We start from the raw sequence: 23,426 nt of genomic DNA on the forward strand, positions 1-23,426 counted from the left end.
GTTGATTTTCTCATACTGGACTTCAGTGCACATTGGTTTTAATTATTTCCCTTGTAATTATTAACAGGGTGAAGGTGTGAGTGGGGATCAAAAGCCAGGCAGGACTGTGACTAACATTTCCCAACAGGAGTTTGGTCCCATGGCTCATCAGTGAGGGCCAGTCACCACACAGCTCTGTGGTGTGAGGATTCCTCCCATTCCCCCTCATGCCCATTTACCAGTGGTCCTTTCTCCTGCCCATTTACCCATTGGTGACACCCACTGGGGTGTAAGAGATCGTTCTGCTTTGAGATCAGGGAACTGCCTGGAGAAGGCTTGTGCCCCACTGCCAGCTCTGGAATGGTTCTACCACCTTAGTAGGAACCTTGTGTCGCAGGACATGGGCAGGAAGGAGGAGAGGGCTGGACCCTATGACATGTCAAACTGAATGCAGGTCCTCAGCAGGGACATTTCTCAGCCTGGTTTGCAGGCAAGGTGGGCACCCTCCAGCATGACCCCCTTGAACCAGGGCTCAGGGAATAGGTCACACCAAACCTTTGCTCCTTTGTTGGGACAGCTTTGGCAGGATCACAAAAGGTTCCTACTGAGGCTGGCAGAGCCCTTCCAGAGTCTTCTCCAGGCCAACCCCAGACTTCAAAGCAAAACCGTCTCCTACATCCCCCAGCCTCCACCGTCCCTGGTCCTTCACGCCATGACATATCACATGGGACATTTTAAACTTAGATGAGCTGTGCTTGATCTTGGTTTCAAGGGAGGCAACAAAACCTCTCTCTCAATGTTTTATTTCCCTCTCTCCCAGTTTTCTTGCAAATGCTGGCCACCTACTTGCTCATTAATTGCACTGCTAGCAGGAGGCCCATATCCACCCCTGCTCCCCAGTCTGAGGCTCCCTGGGAGCAGTACCTCCCCACAGGCTCATTATCCACAGGAGGCTTTTCAAGACTCAAGTGTTTTAACAAGCTAAAGTACAGTTACCAGAAATTAAATATCTGGAAGCCTAAATCCTATGGTATAAACAGGCAGCTCTCCCTGTACAGAGCTGATTTGCACTCACCCACACACTTCTCCCTCTTAATGCCTCAGCACCTGAAGAAAGCAAAAGACTGTTGCCTAATCCTAAAATGCATTAAATACCTGCCCAAGAAGCAAACACAGCATCTCCAGTCCTCCCAAACCAGGAATGCTCCTCCACATGGGAAGCCCAAAGCCCAAGATCCTGCCTGACCTGGCACTTCACCCCACCTTTCCACAGTGCTGTACCTGCAGCAATGGAAACACTTGGAAACACTTGAAGAATTTCACCCCAGGCCAGCAAATACACCTAACAAGCCATTCCCAACATGAGCTACGACGAGTCCATTGGACACACTGAAATGACACAGGCTTATGGCTGTAGGATGTTGTCAGGTGTTATTACACAACCTGGATCATCCCAAACTGCAGTGACCAATTGCTGGGCAGGATTGCAGCAGCTGCACCTCAAACATGGACAACATCTTGAGTGCATTTGTAGCCGTCCTTTCCCCATCCTGTTGAGGCAGGAGTTGCTCCACTCCCCCGTCCTGGGACAAGCAGAACTGTGCTCCTCCCTGAGGACACAGCCACTGTCCCTGCCCACAGCCAAGGGGATAACACATCCTGGCTCCCCTGGCTCCCAGCCCTGCTGCAGCAGCCCTGGGCAAGGAGCAGGTGCACAGTCCAGGGCCCTGCTGGCTTCCAGCAGCAGGGCAGTGCTTATCTCCTGCTCCATGCCCTGCTAGGTCAGCACTGGTGGCCATCCATGCCCAGGACATGAGGTGCTCCTTGCCTTGGGTACAAATGTGGGAATTCATGAACGCAGCAAACAATAAAAATTTATCACAGCTGATAAACAAGTGGCCCTTGGAGTGAAAGATAGCAGCAGCACAAGCCCAGCAGGTGCAATTTGGCAGATCTCTGTTGATTCAGAGGGTGGCAAACTCTGTCTCCCACTTCTCCCCAGGGACCTGGAGTGTGCTGGTTGCCTGCAGCAGCAAACCCACCCTCCCCAGCTGGCAGAGGGCTCAGAGCCTCTTGGCCACGCAGGGAATGCCGAATGGTGCTTGCCCAAAGTGAAGGAATGAGTCAGTTTATGTTACCTGTGCTGGTGGCAGTGATGGTGGCAGCAGAGGAAGTGCTGGGCATGACAGAAAGGGTGAGCCAGCGAGCACAGGGAAAAAGCCATCCCCCCAGTGTGTCACCCCCGGCAGGATCAGGTGCTGGCAGAGGTGTTGGCTGCACTCATGGGGGCAGTGGGCACAGAGAGCTGAGGAATACAGACCTTCATTCTCTCCCAATTCCTCCTCTCCTGAGACATCACTCCTGGACCTTCCAAAAACCATTCCTCCTCCCTCCAAGACTCACCTGCTGGGGCATGCCTGGCTTTATACAGTCTGTCTGTTGTCTTGGTGAAAGCTGAGAGCAGGGATATCAAACGGGGCAGAAGACAGCCCCTGAAGCTCACATGGTGTCTCTGGGGCCACCTTGTCTCCTTGGCCAGAGACAGACCCATGTCACTGAGCCCTGCATCCATGGCTTCTCCCAGCCCTGCTGTGATGCCAGGCAGAGGTGTGGGGCTGCAGAGTCGCAGCAGCCTTGTAAAACCCGCGGTTTCAGCAGTACCTGGGAGCTGCAACCAGGCAGCCAGACCCTGCAGCACAGTTAATACATTCTCCTCTCCTTGCAGCGGAAGTGACAGCACATTTAGTGTCCCCTTGTGGGGTGTTCACCCTCACTCCTCTCACAGAGGCTGAGAACGAGCCCTTCAGGGACTGGAAATGATGAGTGGCGTTTCAAAGAGTGCAGCTCAGAAAAAAATAAAAAGGTGCGGAAGAGCAAGAGTTTCTGGGGCAGAGGATGTTCGGTGGAGGGACAGGCAATTATTTTCACAAATGCTAACGAATAAATGGACTTCCTCTTCATTACCAAGCTACTTCACAGTCATCAGCAAATAGTTCCAATGACAATTAGTGAATTTCTAAATGGATTGAGAAATTAGCTCATACACAGATACCGATGCAATGAGGTGAGGTGATAGCCCAGCCTCACTCCTTACCTTTCCTCCTGGGGGATTTTCCTGTGTGCTGAATGGGCGAGCCATTCAGCTAACCATTATTTTTTCTCAGCCCTTCCTCAGGGGAATGACTCTTGAATGAAATCCAGCAGTTTAATTTTGGTGTGATATGAATGGGCTTTGAATGTATTTAATGTTTCAAGGCAGCTATTCAGCCCGGAGTCTGCTCCAGAGGAGCAGCAGGAAAGCAGAGCAGACCCCCGGGAAACGCAGTGGTGCTACCACAGCTCTTTTCTTCCCTCTGCAGGTCAAACTCTGATTTTCACTCCTGGACTCTCCCATAGAGCTGGAGGCAGTCCATCATTTCAAGACTTCTTGCAATATTTTTGTTTGTTCTTTGTTTAACCCGGGTGAGTTAGGGACACGTGTGCTGAGGCAGGGATAAAATGCCATGCAGAGGAGCCAGGGAAGCTGCTGGATTCAGTGGGAACCTCAGTACCTTGTCAGGCTGCTCTGAGCCCTGTCACATGAGGAGAAAGCTCCCAGCTCTGTGTGCTGGAAACTGCTCCTCTCTGTTCCTGGGCAGAGCTCCCTGTGCAGGCTGCGTGGACTCAGTTCCCGCCATGCAATGCAGGTGGGCTCTCATGGGATGTGCTTCCCATCTTTGGGCCTCCTTGGCAGGGACCTGGGAGTGTGGATCTCTCCCAACAAGTGGCAATGACCATCTCTTATCCCCTCCTCACTCTCTCCCAGAGATCTCCTGTAGCTCCTGTCTGAGCACTGTAGACCCATAACTCTGGCATCTGCCTGTGGACCAAGGACAGCCTTGACACACAGGACAGTTCCAAGTCACCACACAGCTTTTGCTGCACCTAAGTGGGACCTAAGTCAAGTGAGTTTAGTGAGAGGAGACACCCTGGGCTAAGCGTGGTGTTACCAACCATTCTGACCAGGATGAGGTGAACTACTAAGAGTGGAATCTCATCCTGGCTGTTTTTATCCAGACAAGTCCTTTGCTGCCCAAACAAGGGGTTTGCACCTCCCTGTTCAGCTGAACAACCTCCTCTGATTGCCCCTTCCATCCCCACACATGCCACTGGGAAACTTCTGTTTCCCAGACTGCTAGGAAATTAAGGTGAGAAGACACAGAAGGAGTTCCAGGTCACACTCCCAGCCACAGTTGCCCAGAAGAATCACTCGAGGACCAAGCAGACTTTGGCTGCAAAAAATATGTCACATTTACTGAGTGACTTTTCTGACTAACTGCCAGACTTTGAAAAATATTAGCAAGGGTAAAACATTAAGTGACAGAACAAGGACACTTTAGATGAAGGATGTTGTTCTCCCTTTAATTTACTCCCCTCCACAGCCTTGCAAAGTTCTCAGCAGAGTAAGTGTCCTTATTGATGGATACACTATCCTTGTTAGGATGGGACAATATACTTATTTACAGTTTTCATCATTGTCATGAAGGCACAAAGCAAACAGGTATAACTAATGAAGATTTAGCTGTTACATAATGTCTTTGCCAACTCCATGCAGAAGTCTGGGTAAAAACCCTGGAAGTAAATCTTTTTATCAGAGCATTTTTTAATGAATTTAAGACATGAAGAGATGTATTTGTAGTTGGTATTAGGACTCTGGGTATTGCTTTTCTGGAAAGATGTCTCAGGTTTGGAGTACAAATGAAATGATACTCTGAGAGCCACCAAGGAAGGGAAAGTCACATCAGCCCTACGACCCAAGCAGTGAATTAGCATGTACATGATGATACTTCATGATAAAGGTGGTGTGAGACAAGACCATTTGCAAAATGCAGACTCAGCAATAATGGATCAACAGGCAGAAGAGTTGGAGGAGTTGCAGTTGCAGACCCTCTCTCTGGGTCCCTCTGAAGATGACAACAGCCTCAGAGGAGCAACTCAGGGTGGCTGGGACAGTAATGCTCCACAGCAAAGCAGGAGAGGTATTGCTCCACAGCTCCTGCAGGAGACACGTTTGCTACTACAGGAACAACCAGAGTTCTCCTGAAATCCATTGTCTGAGAATCACAAGGAACTTTATTCGAGAGTGGTAGAACTGGAGGTGGTGCATGATCACCTGGAAAGCTCCTATGGAGCAGGGAATAGGATGCCTCTCTCTGTTTCCCACTATGACCTCACACAATCCTTTTACAGATCACACAGTGGGGAAGAAAACTGTTCCTGCTGAATGATTCTGACCTGTGCTCTCCCAAAAACCACTCCCTAAACACAACTGAAAAACAATCCAAGGCATTTCAATTTTCACTTTGTGGCCCCTTTCAAAAGAAAACACCCCATGGCAAAAGCATAGATATGAACATGTGGTTTTGAACTGAGAATTCAGACAGGTATCAGCAGCTTGATCCATCTCTGCTTGGTGACTATATAAAAATCTTTCTCCTCCATGTCATGAGAAAAATGGCAAAGTAGAATCAGGTCCTTCTCTTTAAAGTGAGGAGGCAGGATAAAGGCATTCTCCCTTATTGCAGGTTAGTCAGTGTTTGGGGGGTTGAGCTCCCTGGGAGGTGTAGTCTGGTACAAACTTGCTTGTCTAGAAATACTGAAGTCCAACAGAAGCAATGAAGGAAGGGTTTCTGTGGGGCCTGGTCCCACAGCTCTGTGGAGCTATTGTTAAGGTTACAAGGTTTCCTCCATGATGTTCTGTCCTCCTTCTTTCCCTCCTTCACAAACAGCTCCAACACTTGGTGTCTGTTCCCCACATCTGCATCAGGGCCCCAGGGAGAGCCCCTCTGCCAGCACAATCCAGCTGCTGATGCTCCCTTGGAGACAGCCTTGAGCATCAGGGGCAGCAGCTCCTCTTGTCCTAGGGAGGCTCCATCAACACATCTAATTTCTTTTCACATCCAGGCTCAACAGAAGACAACTCTATTTCACTGTCATTTCCCTGCAGTCACTGTGTTACGGACTCATGGAACTGGAAAGGAAATCCATGTCTTTGAGCCAAATCCTACAGATGCAAGACCCCTTTTTAAGCTTCAGCAAGAGCTTTCTACAAAGTCCGTCAATCCATTTCTGGCTGAATCCTGTTTCAAAGAAAACTGACCAGATAAGATACTTTTTTTTTTTTTTTTTTTTTTTTTTTAGAAAGGAACATTTTTGAATTGATGCTGAATTTCCTTTGACTAGATAATAAAATAGAAGTTGAAAAGCTCTGAGGGTCAAGGATATATAGGAAGTGAGTACAGTTTTCAGAGTTACTGTCCCCAAGGAAAAGAACCAGAAAGGAAGGCTAAGACAAAATGGTTGCTGAGAAAACAAAGGAGGAGGAAAGGGGGGGGGGGGGGGGAGGGGAAGGGGAGAAGGAAAAAGTAGTAAAATCAAACTTAATGGTTTGCTGCAGATTGTGGGAACCAAGGAAACAAATTCTGGAAGTGAAGGATTTGTCAGGCACTTGAGATAGGGTTACACATTCTCCACACAGAGCCTGCAGTGTTGGCTTGATTAGGCAAAAGGCCTTGAGATCACTACAGACAGAGCTGCCTTGCTCTCTGTCAACTTGCACAAGTAATCAGCATCCCACAATGACAGCTCCCTCCAGAGCTGAGATTTCTTAAAACAAAACTAAAATAAAAACAAAAGGCCTCTTTGGTCCTGCTACAAACCTAGCTGCACTACCAAAAAGAAAAAGAATTGTTAAGAGACAGAAAACCTCTGACATTCTCCAGCAACTTCTCTAGTGCTATCTTCACCATGATAATACTAATTGTAACAATGACTTATACATATTTCCTATACCACAGCTGAGCAGCTGCTATCCTGAGGATATATATCAGACTTTATAAACTACTGCCATCAACTTGCACAGTGCGATGAGACTTAGCGTGGGAGGATGCTGATGTTTCCTGATGCCCTAGAGAAGCTGAGGACAAAATGTGATAAGATTCCCCCCTGCAGACCTCAGTTTTCAGGAAGGATTTTGAGTACCTGATGGAAGGGGAATCAAACAGTTTGGGATATAGGCCAGAACACAGGAAATAATGCCCTTGTTCTTGGCCAAAGCATCAGCGAAGCTTCCTTACTGCCAACTCCAAGCCTTAAAAATTCTTGAGATGGAGGCCAAAATTGAGTGATATTGGCTTAGATATGATGAGGACTTTTTTTTTCCAGCAGTGGAGGTTTTCTGTTCTTTCTGGTTTCTGTTCCCAGAGGGTGCATTTCTTATACTTTCTCCATCATAATGAGCTCTACCAGCAAGTCTCATATATGCATGAAATTGGGGAAGTTTACTGCACTTCCATGACTGCAGAAAGTAGGACTTCAGGGAAAACAATAAATCTCACCAGTTTCACAGGAGAATTGTCAATGCTGGTTCTCAGCTGAGGCCCCTCTCCACTCTTACACTCCCTCACTCTCCTGGCAAAGCCTCTGCTCTGCAATGTGCAGCCTTCCAAGCTGCAGCTTGAAGGGTGGCTTTCCAAGAGGGCTCCAAGAGACAAGTTCTTCAGTGGGAAATTAAACCAATGGAAACAGCCTTTTTTTTTTTTTTTTTTTTTTTTTTTTTTTTTTTTTTATGTCCATCGTAGTGCAGGAGGCTCTGGTGTCAGAGGAAGGTGTGGGGTCTCACAGATCCACTCTGATGGTCAGAGTCCACCGCTGCTGTGGATTTTCTCCTGGCTAAGGAGGCTTAAGCTCACACTTTAATTTTTCCTCTGTGGCAGGACAGATAGATTCTTTCTCTCTTGATCCATAATTTATTTTCATAAACCTTGTAAGGACTTCATATATTTAAAACTATCAGCTCTCTACCACATGTAGTTGGTGTTAACCAAGGCACCCACTGGGTTGTGATGCTCACAAGGACCAACAGACCCTTGCAACCTCCTCCCTGTGATCAGCCCAGGAAATCCCCCTTCCAAATCCAGTGAAACTAATTTCTCTGATCACTCCTGCCAGTAGCTGTGGCATTTCCCCTCTCACCTACAAGATTCCTACAAACCGGGAAGGCAGGAAAGGTGTCACAGGACCTGGTGTTGCCTGGGCCATGTTCTCAGCCAGTATTCATGTCCTAGACCTCGGACCTGACTCATATTTTTATTGGTAAATATGCAGCAGATCACTTCTGAAGTTGTACAATTCAATTAGAAGCAAACAAACCGAAACAACTCCCGAACTCCATTAGTCAAAGACAAGTTCTCAACAACCTCTTTTTCACTTTTTGCTAACTTGCTTTTCTCTGCCTAAGTGAGCAGAAAGCAGTAGAAACTTATTTTAACAGATTGTTTCCCACCTCTTCCCCGCCTCCCCAAGGCAGGTTTAATATCTCTCCAGAGAAAAAAAATTATTCTCCAAAAAATTATCAAGTTCAATGCAGCATTCAAACCCTGCTTGTCCTTCAGTGTTCTGCTCCAAGAGCATTGATTCCCCCCGCACACCTTGAAGCTGGTTCCCTTTAGCTCATCCCTTTGCCGTCTCCTGGGCCCTGCTTTTCCCCGGTCCTGGTCCCCAGGGATGCCCGCCCAGCGCTGGCAGCAGCCCGGGACGGTGCCCGGCAGGGATGCGGTGGCTCCAGGCTCCGCGGGCGCAGTTACCAGCAGATGGCAGCGGGAGATCGCGGAGGGAAATTTGGGTGTTCTCTGCTCTTGTAAGCACAGCCCACAAATCCTGGGTGACCTTGGCACAGACACGGTCTCACCACCGAGCAGGGACGGCACCTTCCCGCTTCTCACCCCGAGCTGCGAGGGATGCACAAGGAACCCCTTCAAGGACAGGGAGGAGAGGATGGGGAAAGACACGGTGCTTATGCTTCCGGAAACTAGAAACAAAATAAGTTAAAAAAAAAAAATCTACAAATTCACAGGCCACATCTCTCCTCCCTTCACCCCAGGCTCAACCTCTCAAGCCACAGGATCATTTAGATGTCATTTTCTAACCCAGTCCCACCACAGACTCGCTCATGCAGGTCCCAGCCAGCCCTCAAATGCATTCTAGGCAGAGGAACTCAGATGACAGGAGCAATCCCTGTTCTCCCTCCACACCAAATCCTCACCACACAACCACCACTGCAACAGCTCCCCAGAAATGGGCATTACCCTGCTATCAGTTCTAGATTCCTTCTTTTCAGGACCCACTGCCCATAAATGGCCCTCCCTCCACCACCACAGTCAGTCCTGCAACGGGACTCACTCACTGTGCCATGGCACAACCCCAGCTCCACACCTTCTGAGATGTCCTTCTTCACTGCTCTGTGCTCCTTCCTCCTCCTCCTCCTCCTCCCAGCTCATAGCCCAGGTGAGCTGTGCCACAGAAGACAACTGTGAGAAGGAACCATCCCCACCTTCTCACCCAGAGGAGCTGACTTTGAGGAGCTCCAAACATGAGAGGATCCACCCAGTCCTTCATGCACTGATTGAATAATTCTTCTTCCTCACAAGGCCAGTGTGGGCTCTGCTAATGCAGCTGCTTGGGTTACCCACCAAGCCAGACAACAGGAATGCTTTGTATTAAAATATATTAAAAAGCTAAAGATGACCCTCCAGCTTAAAAAAGTTCTTTGTTGTCTAAGGGCCAGATCCATATCTGATCCTGAGGTGTAAGAAGTGCTGTGCACCCTCTGGATCCCTGGCCAAACATGTAGGACCAAGGTGTGTCCCACAGGGTGACTTCTGGGCAGCCTATGCTCAGTTTAGAGTCCAGACTTCCCTACTATATGTGGAGTTTGTGAAGCTGGATGCTGAAGGAAGGCTCCAGGTTCATATCATTCCCAGAACCAGCGCTGAACAGCTGATGGGCAGGGGTCCTGGTTATAGGATGCTGGGAATGGCTCTGAAAAAGAGCAGTTGCCCAACAAGGAGAGGAGTCTTGCTAGCATCCTGTGTGGAATCACCATCCTAGGTGCTAGGGTGGTGATTCCACACCCTAGCCCCCTGCTTTACATCAAACAAGTCCACTTTATATTGTGGAAAGCAATCAGGGAGATCCAGCTCCGCCTGATCTTTTTCTCATATGAAACAGCTGGGAAAAGACAGCAGCCTGAGAAACTGGCTGACCCTTCTGATGCATTCAGCTGTCTGGCCTTATATTTGTCCTTTAAACAATTTGTCAAAAGCCAAACAAGCCCAAAACAACCAATCAGCAGGAAAATAAGAGCTCAAACAAAACAAGAAAGACTTCCTTTTCCAGCCTTGCCCTTCTGCAGTTGCTCGTCTGAAGCAGTTTAATCTGAAGCAGTTTAATCCAAAGCAGGCTTTGGCAATTGCTGGAGAAAGCAATGTCCGTGATGGGTATTTAGAGACCAGGGCTCACCTGCCATACACTGCCCAGGGCTTTACTACCTGCTGAAAAAGCTTAATGTGCTTCAGGTGCTGTGTGATGTCCAGATGTCATGGCAGAAGCTGCTTGGAGAGTGCTGGTGATAGAAATGCTGCTGGGTGAATGCAGAAATATTAGTGCCAAATGTGATGTTTAGTCCAAGTCCATCTATTTGCAGAGAAACACAGGCTGAGCTGCCCAGGGCCAGAGGCCCATCTAGCCCAGTGCCCCGTGCATGGCAGTCAGCTCAAGCAAGTTCTTCCTTCACAATATCAGGGCATGAAGATCATGGCTCAGGGCCAGGGATTTGTGGTGCTGGGATTTCCGTAGCCAGACATAGTACCTTTGTATTTAACAGCCCCTGGTGAATTTTCCTTCCAGCAATTTACCTTGCTGATTCTAAATCCCTTTGCACCCACAGTTTCCTGTGGCAAGCACTTTCACAGCTTAACAACACACATTGTTTAGTGTTGCCCATTTCTTCACACCTTGAAGCTGGGTGAGTGTTCTCTGCTGGATGCCACTCAAGACTTGCCCCAGATCCAGCTCACACTGGAAAAAAGGATGGATGGGTGGATGGAATCTGAACTAACACATGAGGGGACTGATTTGTCTACAGAGGTCAGTGAGACCAACCTGGCAGCCACAGTTGTCCCTTTCATCTGAGCAGTGCCACCTTTCCAGCTGAAGCCCACCCAGTGCCTGGGCCCTGGCAAGGTACAATAGCTGTGTTTCAATCAGGTCGCTCAAGAAGTTCAACTTCTGAATGAAGCCACTTGCATCATTTCTACCCTTATCTGGAATAGGAGCTGTTGGGAATTGTTCAGCAAGCTGTGGCTCAGATGTGGGGGATTTAGAAATTGTTCTCAAATCCAAATATGGTGAAAGCATCCTGGTGCTTTATTTCCCTATGAACACGAGTGATGAAGCAGAAGTGGGAATGTTTTCTACTTAGAGTCTAATTTCCAAAATTGCTCTGCTCCCATTTAGGCAACAAAGTCATTGGCAAGATGTGGGAAAGACACTGTCAAAGGGATGCTGCTGAGCAATCCTATGAGGCTCCTTCCTCACGTGAGAAATTCAAAGCCTCCTCAGCTGAGTGTGAGCCTTATCCAAGGGCGGTTTATGGATCCAGAGACAGTTTAAAAGCTTCATGGTTGACCTCAGGCACACCCTGGATGGTCAGCACATTTTTCTGGGAAAGCAGAGTGCAAGTCGAGATTTCTTGTAACTTTTTTTTGTTCACCTGACACATGTGCTCCAAAGACAGTGAAAGATGAGAAAATAATATGGGCTTGATAAATGACCAAAAGAAAGTTTCCGATCTGCAGTGGTTCCCATTATTCTTCTCATTCTTGGTACCAGCAGAGTTATGGCAATCTTCCCTTCCCCACTTCCCAAGCTCGACTCTGTTAACTTTTTTTTTTTTTTTTTTTTTTTTTTTTTTTTTTTTTTTTTTTTTTTTTTTTTTTTCCTGTCAAATTGGCAGGAGTGGCACCTGGGAGCATTTTGACCAAGGGGAAATGGACTGAGCAAAGTTGCCTCTTTTCAAATACATTTTCTTGAGGGACTGGAATGAATGAGAATCAGAGTCATAACATGGCTAAACAATCTTTGTTTAACTTAATGTAATATAATAACCTAAGTGTTGCAACACAGCTCCTTGCTGTGACATCCTTTTTCCATTTGCTTAATTTTCACCCCAAACACATGCTGTTAATAGGCTGCTGAGATAATACAGCTCTTGTGACAAAATCCAGAAACTGAGCCCCTGCATGGTGTGTTAGATACACAACTCTTATTTGGACCGGCAAGTGGCACTGAAATTGGTAGAGCAAAATAGATCCATTTTTCTTGCTGCCAGATATGATGGACAGATAAAAAGGGAGGGTGGGAGAAATGGATGGCAATAAGCAGAGAACAAGTAAAATAAAATCCCGGACAGAACGATAACATGTGAGTCAGAACAGACACGTGATTCCCGGAAGGGAAATGCAGGATGCAGGGTGCTTTGTCAACAGCCAAAGTTAAAATAAATGTCACACTGGCACTGAAAACTACGAGATTAAACTCTTCCTGGTGATTTATAATTTATGAGAGAAAAAGGCAGGCAGACACCCAGTGACTGAGCTCAAAAGAAAAACTCCTATTGACTTGAGTGGGTTTTGGAGAGGATCCAGAGCAGTAAAGGTTCACATCAGATCTCTGGAGTCAAAGTATGTTTGACCAGTGATTTTAATCAGGCTCTTAATCACAGTTTGGTTTACATTTACTGCCTTTTTCCTTGCTTTATAGCAAATCTGGAAGTCACACTTGTTCTTTAGGAGCTAAGTGAAAGTAAATAAAGACTGCCATAAAATTTCGACATCTTTAAATTAAAAGACAATTACATTAAGTAATATGAGTAACCTTTTCCCTTTCATTTTACCAAAACAGCCCAATGCTTTAGAAAAGACTAAAATAAACCCTGATTTTATACAAACAGCAACACCATGAAAGTTTCACAAATTGTCCTGCAGATTGCTGGGGAAAGGAGATTTCTCCAAGACAAAATGCAAAAGAATATCTTCTTTAGTGGAAGATGAAAAATGCATTTTATATCATTTATAAAGAGTAATTCATACAAAAATGCTGGTGGTCACCATTAACTCAGCAACAAAGCTGAGGTAATAAGTGGCTATAAAAACTGTCATTTGTGTGTAGGTGTGTCTTTGCTTCTCCTCCCTGTCAGGTGATTGCTTTCCTCTCTCACAAGGAACACAGGGTCACCCTCAGCCACGGTCCACTCTGGTGTCTGTGCCGAAGAGGGGTGTGTAGCACAGATTGCAGCAGCAGGGCACAACTTCCACAGGCCAGGAGCACAGTGGTCACAAGAACAGGCAGGAATGGGATGCAGGCTCCACTCCAGCTTCCCTTGTTTCTACTGTAGTTGTCTTTCTTAATTAACCCTGAACCATGATACCGACCCAAAGACATGGCAGCAGCAGTGTTGAGAATGGAAGGGATTAAGACATTTGCCTTATAGTACCTCAGCCATGAGATCATAGATGGCCTTATGTTGTATTTTGTTATCCTGGGTTGATAATGGAGGCTGATAAAACTCCCACTTTCTCCCTGTATTCAAGTGAGTTCATGTGTCTGGGCTCATGAGATCCCGGCAGGTGGAGAAGGCAACAGCACAGAGTCCCCAGTCTCGGCTGTAATCAAGTAATGAGGCTGTTTGAGGACATTACTTGTTAACATATTAGCAGGTACCAGGGGTAAGTGAGTGTTTATTTAGTCCTGGTGTAAAAGCATGTCTAAAATGATTTATGCTGGAAGCTGTTGCACAGCAAACAGGCTTCTCTCATGAAAGCGGGTCAATCACCATCTCCCATCTGCCCTCATAAATCATATTCAGGTGCTAATGTAACCAAAAGGTTTATATAATCTGCACAATCAGCGTGGAGGTCTGGGTGGATACAGTAATAGCCTGCCTGCATTAATGCCTTCTGCCTCTAAAGGTTGATATTTGAGGGAAGTCAAATAACTGATTTAAAGAAGAAAGAAAAGAAATAAACTTCCATGACAAGTGACAAAGTGTATGTACAGTTTTCCAGCCACATTTTACACACACAGGAGTAACTTGCCACTGTTGAGATCTGCTGCTGGGACTGCTTTTGCATCACAGTAACTTCCATATATATTCTCTAACAGAAAGTGGACTGTGATTTTAAGGTAACAATGAGAGATATCAGAAGCACATCACTGTAAGCTGAGATTGGCTTTCTCTGTACCCCAAATTTCTCTGGTTTAAGGTTAGTTTCACATTATTGAACTTACCTGAGGGGAAGGTGACATTCCAGGCCTTCTTGTAGAATCCTGGCAGAGGCACTGCAGCCACTACTGTCTGTGAGGATTCATCCATGTGTCCTTGGAGGGCCAGATGGGAATAGGGCTAAGCTTTCTCTCTTGTATGGGAGAGAGAAAGGGAACTATTGGCTATTAAAAATTACTGACCCTTTACAATCATTAATACTGAGGGAAGATATAGTTTTCATGTGGGAGGGCTAGGCAATTTTCACAAAATTGCTGGGCTGTTTGGGGATTGATAAAAATGGGCCCGGAGACCTGCTCCTTTGAAAGGCCTTTTTAGTCAGCTCTTTCAAGGGGGAACTCGAGGGGTCGCCTGCGCTGTCGCTGCTCCCGCTCGGGCCGTCTCTGACAATGAGGCGTCAGACGAATCTGCGGCTCTCGCTGCAATGTCAGGAGTTCCAGCCTCGCGGGGATCCTCAGGAACTCAACTGGGCTCGGGTGGTGTAAGGGTCTCACCTTTTCCTAGTCTCTTTGTGGTCATGGCGAGGCGGCAGAAGTAGAATTCGGTCCTTAGGTAGCTGAGGGTCCTCTCGGTGTTGTAGTGTCTCCCTTTTATCTGGATTTTGTGCTGGGTCCCGGCTTTTGGGTCCGCTTGCCGGCAACTGCACTTCGGTTTGGAGCGATGCACCATGGAAGTCCTTGGATTTTCCTATTAGGCGAGGCCAGCAGTTCGAGGAGCCGGTGGGGAATGGGGACAGCCTAGCCCGACGGAAGGGGAAGGGAACCCGGGGTTTTAGAGGGGGTATACAACTTGGAATAAGGTTTTGAGGGTATAAATTTTGGTACAAACAGCATAACTTTCTTAATAGACAGGGTACAACTGGCATAACGTTTTAAACAGCATAACTTTCCTAACAAATGACAGACTGTGTCAAAAATGGAAATTTCTTACATTTTATTCATTTCAGTTTCTAAAGATCTTGTAAGCTTATAGGTCAAAAATGTGTGAGTATATGGACTGTTTTATAATGCAGGTGTATTTAGTGCCAGAGACAAAATTGTGCCTAGTCAAAATGTGCATTGAAACATTTTAGTGGTGTATGTTACATAATGCTAATATACAAAGCAATGTTAGTATTCTAAAACATTCTTACAAGCACGTGTTTAAGACAACTACAGAGGTAAACAAGCATTTGGGTTACTTTGGGGATTTTTTGTATCCAAACTCCTGAGCAGGAAGAAAACATTGTTGAAGTTCCTGCTAAAATAGTCTGAATGGTGAAGAATCAACGCAGGGTAAATTATGTTTAAATGCAGCACTCCTGCTTTAAAGAATAGAGCAAACACTTTCCTTGCCTTCTTGTGGCCGTTGCGTATTCATAATGAAACCCGTTACAGGGCCAGCAGCAGCTCTGTGTACTGCGTGTCATTCATAGCTGCAGCTCGACAACTTTTACCAGCAGGGCTCATCGCGGAGTGTGGGGGGTCGGGCCCGGGTGGGCGCCCTCAGAGCCGGGCCCGGGTGCCGCCATCGCCGGCGGTGGGCGCCCTCAGAGCCGGGCCCGGGTGCCGCCATCGCCGGCGGTGGGCGCCCTCAGAGCCGGGCCCGGGTGCCGCCATCGCCGGCGGTGGGCTCTCAGAGCCGGGCTCGGGTGCCGCCATCGCCGGCGGTGGGCCCTCAGAGCCGGGCCCGGGTGCCGCCATCGCCGGCGGTGGGCGCCCTCAGAGCCGGGCCCGGGTGCCGCCATCGCCGGCGGTGGGCGCCCTCAGAGCCGGGCCCGGGTGCCGCCACTGCCGGCGGTGGGCGCCCTCAGAGCCGGGCCCGGGTGCCGCCGTCGCCGGCGGTGGGCGCCCTCAGAGCCGGGCCCGAGTGCCGCCACTGCCGGCGGTGGGCCCTCAGAGCCGGGCCCGGGTGCCGCCACTGCCGGCGGTGGGCCCTCAGAGCCGGGCCCGAGTGCCGCCACTGCCGGCGGTGGGCCCTCAGAGCCGGGCCCGGGTGCCGCCACTGCCGGCGGTGGGCCCTCAGAGCCGGGCCCGGGTGCCGCCACTGCCGGCGGTGGGCGCCCTCAGAGCCGGGCCCGGGTGCCGCCATCGCCGGCGGTGGGCGCCCTCAGAGCCGGGCCCGGGTGCCGCCATCGCCGGCGGTGGGCGCGGGCCGGGCCCGGGTGCCGCCATCGCCGGCGGTGGGCGCCCTCAGAGCCGGGCCCGGGTGCCGCCATCGCCGGCGGTGGGCGCGGGCCGGGGCCGACGCTGAGGTGTTGCAGCATGGCGGGCGCGGGCGGGCGGGCGGCCGCCTCGGCCACCTCGGAGTCTTACACGGGCCGCGGCTCTTCCACGCCCGGCGTGGGCGGTCTGGCGGAGCAGACGCCTCGCTACAGCTTGGGGCTTCTGCAGACGCCGCACAGCTCAGAGAGCACCGGGGGCTCCTCCAGCGGCGGGGCACGGCCGGGCGGCTCCAGCGGCGATGGCCTCGCAGCCGGCCGGGCCGCCGGGAGCAGCGCGATGCGGCCGACGGTTTCCGAAAGGGGAGGTACGCTCTCTGCCTGGGCCTTAATCTGTTTCTTTACTCTCCTGCTCTCTTTGCTCGGGTCGGGTTCCTCTTAAATGTGGTCCTCAATGCAACTGAGTTTGAATTTCCCCTTTCTTTTTTTAATTCCTTTGACTATTGCTTTGGTTTTTTATATCATGGCATTTCAGGGTGTTTCTGCTCATTCTGTCTATCTGTCTACCTACTTATGTAACTACATACCTATCTTCACGATGTTTGTTTTGTGTACTTGTATCTTCCTATTCAAGTTCTGGTTTAAATCAATGTGTTGTTATGGCTCCGGTATTTCACAGGTCTTCTTCCAGGCAATAGCATAGAAGATTTCAGGTTTTGTAAATTGTTTAACTGTGTAGCAAGTATAAATGTTATAGATGGCTTATTCCACATAGATGCAATCAGCCTTAAGTGTGAGACCCTGTGATATGTAAAAGCCATAAAGATGAAACTAATTCCTACAAATTATAAGCGTGTTATTTAGATCTTGTATTGACTGACATATGTTCTTTAAAAGAATAAAACCAAAAATTATTTCTCTTTTTAATTTCTAAGTATTTTAAATTATTATTAAAATATAAAGAAATGTATTTCAAGTAAATTATTCTGATTAGTATTTGATCTCTGATTATAACTTGATAATTTGCCTCCTTGTGTAGGGTTGATTTGTTAATTTTTAATTAGCTTAATTTAGAGAGAAAATTTGAACTTAACCACTGCAGTAGCAGTGGAATACTACTATGAGCACAATACAAATGTATTTCTATATATACAATACGTACAAATATGTACAATATATACAAATGTATTTCTATACTTATATAATTGAGGGCTAGTATTATATTAAATTACATTGAATTACCTAGCTTCCTAAACTGCTGTAGTTCATATAATATACATGGCAAACAGGGAGATGATAAGTATGCCAAAGCATGCCTCAGGTTTGTAGGATACTCTTGCATGTAAATGTCTCCTGACACTTGCCCTCTCTTTTTTTGGTGCATATATTCTTCATATCTGTTTTATTTTCAAAGGAATGGTCACACACTTCTTGGTGTTCTAAATTATACTAAAACTCCTGGTGGAAGTCGAAGACTTAGATCCAATATCCTGGAGCCTCTAGTTGATGCTGAAACAATTAACACTAGACTGGACTGTGTTCAGGAGTTACTCCAGGATGAGGAGCTCCTTTTTGGTCTTCAAGCATGTAGTAGTTTATTTTGGAACACCTAATACTATATGTTCTTTTAAGCATTTTTTTCTAATATAGGAAAGTATATAGTGTGACTCAGTATGTTTGAAAAGTATTTTTAATGGTTTGTTAGGTAACATAGTGAACATTTAATTTTTTAAAGTAATCTATATTATCATAGTAATACTTTTTTCAAGTATTTTGCTTAGAAAAGTTGAATTTCTCTGATAAAATGTATAGAAGTCTGTGAGCCAACAGCTTTTTATAAGAGTTGGAATTTGTCTCTTTACCTCTGTGGCTGGGTATGCATTATGTTTGATGTATACAAGTATATATAATGTGTACATGAAAAAGCAAACACATTGCTTAAGTAATACTTGCATATAAACATTTTTTCCTATTGCTTCCTAAGGCATATGGTCCAGAGAAAGGTAAAATATAATACTAGAATTAGTCCACCTGAAACTGGATCATGTAATCTTTATCTGTGTCACAATTAAGAAAAAACGTATTTCTGAATTGACGGATGTCTACCTGTACGATAATCGCTGCATGCTTAGGTACAGTAAGTTGTAAGTATAGTTATGACAAAATACTTCAGATACTAGCTAGTTTTTACCCAGTAAGTAATTTGTGACAATAGAATGTAAGGAAAAGATTAGCATTAGTATAGCTAAGTAATTCTGTGCTTTCAAAGAAAACACATCTTCTTACAATTTCACTTTAATTTCTGATATGTATACTTTTTGTTTTACAGTTGTCTCAAAATTCCTGGATACAGAACAACTGCTTTCAGTTTTGGTACAGATTCCAAAGCAGGATACAGTATGTTTCAAAATACACAGTGTAAAATCAATTATCTGTCTATAATGTGCAATATATAAATGTGATGTCTATAATTCATCTTAATTTATGTAAATGTACTTCCGAAAATGTTTGCTCTTTCATCACCCCACCTTTATTCTTCATAAGTGTACATTTTATTCAGTAGTACTCAGATGAGAGGAATTTTCTTCACATAAATGAAAAAAGTGTTCAGTGACTTACAGTCCTAGTGACTGTTTGGTCTAAAAGCAAGATTATTTTTCATCAGATCATGCCATGCCTCATATATCAGTCTGTATGTTAACATGTAATAAAAATACCAAAATAGAATAAATACATGTAGTTCACCAATGAATCTTGGTTGAGACCAGACCCAAGAGTTAACTGCAGTGAGCTTGAAGTTACTGAACCTCAACTTTGTTTCCACTAAGCATCTTGAAACCATAGTGTTAAAAGTTACATTTGCCTACTGTACTTGAGTTGGATATTTCTGCCACTGCTTTTGATGATTCCTTGTGTTTATGCTTGTGTGCCAGCATTTTAGATACTCACAACTCTTTTACCTCTCAGTGTCCTCTCACATGCTGATTTACCTTCTTAGATAAAGGATTTATCCAATTCTAATTAAAGAAATCAGGTACAGACTCAAACAGGACAGTAATAAATGCAGATAAATCTCTTTAATGACATAATCAAACCCCAGAATGTTTATTGCTCCTAGCTTTCCTTGTAGAATGTGTAACTATCTTTTACAGAAAAGCCCTTTATATGACTGTAAGGTAAGAGATGCCCTCAGTCACAAGAGTAAAGAGATATTATATATGAATTATATATGAATGAGAAGAGATTTCACGTGGGATCATGCTCCTATATTCATGGGCAATCTATGTTTATCTGTGTTATTTCCTTAATGGCCTGTTACTGTTAAGAATATGAGTTCTGCTAGCTCTTGAGTACTTTTTGGAACAGTCATACAAATGCCTCCAATACTGGACAAATTTTTCAACAGGTTAAAACTGCTGAATCAAAAATAACTAATTTAATCTACCTGAAGCATACCTTAGAACTTGTGGAGCCTCTGAAAGTAAGCAGTCTTTTTTTTTTCCTTCTTTTTTTTTTTCAATAAAATTCAGACCATTTTGTCCTTATTTTTATGAAGTGCAGTTTATTTAATTTCATAGAATATCTCAAGTCAGAAGGGATTGATAAAGTAAAAAAAGAATATGATTACAGAACCCAATACTGCCAACATAGTACGTTGACCAGTCGGAAATACGCATTTGTGTCTATACTGTGAAAAGCAGGATTCCTACCATTACCTGAATAATTGATTATATAACAAACATTTAACTGAAACTCCTGCTCAGATTCCACAGACTATTTACACAACTGCTGATTAGCCTCACTGAATTTGAAAACTTTAGTCCTTTAAAAAGGCTCCAAAAAGAAGTAACTGCCATGTCCATATTTTAATCTTCAACAGGCTGCTTTAAAAAGCTGCAACGCACAGCTGCTAAAGGCTTATTACAATTCTCTTGAAGATACAAGGTATTTATCACAATACTTACCTACTGTGTTAAAACCTCTCATCTCAAAAGTGGCTGTAAGATAAAAAGTGTTGCTTTGTTGTCTTTGCTTGTTTATAGTTACGGGTGTAGCTCAATTCTTTTGCTTAAAGGTGATTTTAATTGTCAGAAAATCTAATTGTCAACTAACGAATACAGGGATAAAAGCAAGAGAGCTAGCTGTGATAGTGGAGCTGCTGCTGAACTGAACTCCCTTAGAAATAATTCTGAAAAGACAAGAATAGTGGTCTCCTAGAGTCTCCATAATAATGCAAAAATCAAGTGTTGTGTATTTTAAAAAAATGTATATTTGAGAAATAATTTATGTTTCCCGAAGATGTGAATAGTGTTTTTAGTCAGACTTTGGTACAGTCAGAGGTTCATTCTAAGGTGAAAATAGAAATGAAATGTAATGTTTTGTCTTAACAGTAGAAAGTTTAAGAGTCGCTTCACTTATTTGTAGTACTGTTACTTGTAATTTGGGGATGATACTGCAAGTAACAATCATAAAGTATTATGTATCAAATTAGTGATACAACTGATATTGCAGATTTGGAATTATGCTTGAAAAGATTACAACTGTAATTAATGATGATACAAGATACACAAAAGGATGTCTGAGTATGAGGACCCAGAAGTGCTACGCTGTTAAACCCAACGTCAGTGAATACCTTGACATAGCTCGTAGAACATACACAGAAATAGTTGATGACATAGCAGGTATTTCTAAACTAAAACTTGTATTTATTTGGGATTTAAAGTACATTGCACTTGACATACAGAAGCCATATAATTATATGTGTGACAACCTTCTCATATGTAAAAAATATTTAGTATTGGTATGAATTGATTGACATTGGTAAGCAACTGAGATTCTCCATTTCTGGATAAAAACGCAGTTTTATTTTAATAAAATTGAATAATTATATGGTGATTCCTATATTCAAAGCTCTGTTAGTCCATGTTCTCTTAAAGCGCAAAAAGGCTGACGTAATAGAACAGAAGTACTCCACCTAAAACATTCTGCATAAAACATGTAAATCTTTGGTTTAGCTTCGTTTAAATATCCGAGTTCTTTGTTCTTTATATTTTAGGCAGTCTTGATCTATCTGTGGACTAAGGCATTAAGAATTGGAAAATATGAACAAAAGGAGTTTTAGCATGATGTGCATTATTTTGTTTTAGTAACCTTTCTGTTTACCATTCTGTCAAAATAGAAGAAAAAAAAAATTCTTCTGAAACTGATTTCGTTTTTTTGACTATAAATTGTTTATTTCTTGCTAAAGGACCATCCTAGTTTAGTATATAGTCTGAAACATAAAAGAGCGTCAGAAACTTTAGCACCTGTCTTCCTGTTTTAATCTAATCCCACATTCATACATAGTGAAAAATACAGTTGGTACTGAGCTTGTATTTCTGAAGCCTTCCATTAACAGTTTCCATCTTTGTACCAGCATGGGGCGGGGTGTACATGAATGTCTATGATTTGGGTTAAATCTTTGTATGTGGTATGTAGGTATGATAACGCAGCTTGCAGAAAAGCACAACCTACCAATGAAAACAAGTTTCAGCTCTGCTCGTGGATTTTTTATCCAGCTGAATGCTGATTGTTCAACATTACCTAATGGCAAGCTTCCTTCAGAATTTACAAAGGTATCTGTACAAAAGATGTTTTAGCATAATATATTTGTATACTTTATTTGCAATATGTAATACATTAATAAAGTACATATTAAACAGTAAACAACAATAAAAATTATTTCAGTGAAATATTTAGAAGTAAATGAAGTTTTAATTGGGATGTTTTTATAACTGCCCTATACTCAGTTATATAATCAAAAGTGAGCAAGTACATGCAATTATGTTTTGTGTAAGAATAAAGCTGTATATCTTGTTAATTGTTATCTTAAGTGGAATTTTAATAAAAACTTATATAGTAAAAATGAAACGGCATGGGCATTGTTTTTTGTCTTTTATTTCTCCATATGGTTCCAGATTTGGGTTTTAGAAGCTGTTTTTCCTTGTGATAACAAGGCAAGCTCTTATTGTCGGTTTCAATTCCCCATAGATCACGAAAATGAAAAACACATATAGCTTCACTTCAGCAGATTTAATAAAAATGAATGAAAGATGTCAGGAGTCCCTGAGAGAAATATATCACATGACCTACCTGTAAGACCTGTTAAAACTATTTAATATTTGCTAAGTACGTTTATTTTCTCCAATTATCAGCTAATTACATGCGGTTTTAAAACTATCTTTCTGTTAGGTTATGGCTACTTACGGAAATAGTCTAAAGCTATACTGTTCAAGTATACTTCCTTGATAAGAAAAACCTCCGTGATTTGTGTATTGTATTAAACATGATTGTAAATATATTGGTATTTATTAATAGACATGGTCATCCTGTAAAAATTTTACGGGTGAATTATCTGCACAGAATGGCACAATGAATGCATTAGTTTTGCATCAGTTATGCAGAATTGTTACTTTTAGTCAGTTCCTTATATTTAGAGTAGAATTGTCTATTTCTATTTCTGTATCTTGTTCTTGCTGCATGTCGTGTTGCTTTCCTCTCTGATTCACAACTTAGTAAGTATAAAGTTACCTGTCAGTTGAATGGAAATTCTTTCAAGCCGCCATGTAGGATTTTTCTAACATGAAAGTCTTAGGGAATTGAAGTCGCATTTCACAAGTTAATAAAACATACTTGATCCTGTAGCTGTATTTTAGTGCATTCTTTGTGTGAAGCTTTCATATGAGCCATTGGTACTTGAGGTATGTGTCTTGTGTCTGAGCAGCAGAATGTTAGTTGAGATGATGGTACAAGATCTTAATTTACTTCAAAGAAATTTATACATTTGATTGCATCTGGTAGACATGTTTGTGATTTATGATTGACCTTTTATCCTAATTTACACCTTATGAACATTATAGTTCCTTTATTTCTGTAAGTTGTATAAAGTGACAGGATGTGCTGTGCAACAGCTAAATCAGTGTCTTACTTTAGAATAGTGTGTAAACTACTGAACGAGATCTATGAACACATTCATTGCTTATACAAGCTGTCTGACATTGTATCTATGCTGGATATGCTGCTTTCATTTGCCCACGCCTGCACTCTTTCCGATTATGGTAAGTTTCTTACTTGATTCTGTTATGGACCACATAAAGACCCTTCTGA

The 23,426-nt window shown here is 44.2% G+C and overlaps 1 protein-coding gene across 1 annotated transcript; it reads left to right on the forward strand.

Annotated features, from left to right (window-relative positions):
* The first annotated feature begins 17,626 nt into the window (after window positions 1-17,626).
* LOC136364616 (mutS protein homolog 4-like) lies at window positions 17,627-23,406 on the forward strand. The gene is made up of 8 exons (XM_066324565.1): window positions 17,627-17,867; window positions 18,610-18,677; window positions 19,687-19,761; window positions 20,161-20,225; window positions 20,793-20,962; window positions 21,759-21,895; window positions 22,311-22,414; window positions 23,253-23,406. Exons 1-8 carry the CDS (start codon window positions 17,627-17,629, stop codon window positions 23,392-23,394), a joined length of 1,002 nt encoding a protein of 333 aa, XP_066180662.1. The 3' UTR covers window positions 23,395-23,406.
* The last annotated feature ends 20 nt before the right edge of the window (window positions 23,407-23,426 follow it).

Source organism: Sylvia atricapilla, chromosome 9 (genome assembly GCF_009819655.1).
Source record: "Sylvia atricapilla isolate bSylAtr1 chromosome 9, bSylAtr1.pri, whole genome shotgun sequence".
Lineage (NCBI taxonomy): Eukaryota > Metazoa > Chordata > Aves > Passeriformes > Sylviidae > Sylvia > Sylvia atricapilla.

Bases quoted from the DNA above. Each gene is read 5' to 3' on its own strand.
- LOC136364616 (XM_066324565.1), top strand. From the start codon at position 17,627: ATGTCTCCTGACACTTGCCCTCTCTTTTTTTGGTGCATATATTCTTCA. The intron at 19,762-20,160 runs GTAAGCAGTCTT...AATCTTCAACAG, and splicing joins AACTTGTGGAGCCTCTGAAA to GCTGCTTTAAAAAGCTGCAA. The intron at 21,896-22,310 runs GTATCTGTACAA...AATTCCCCATAG, and splicing joins TTCCTTCAGAATTTACAAAG to ATCACGAAAATGAAAAACAC.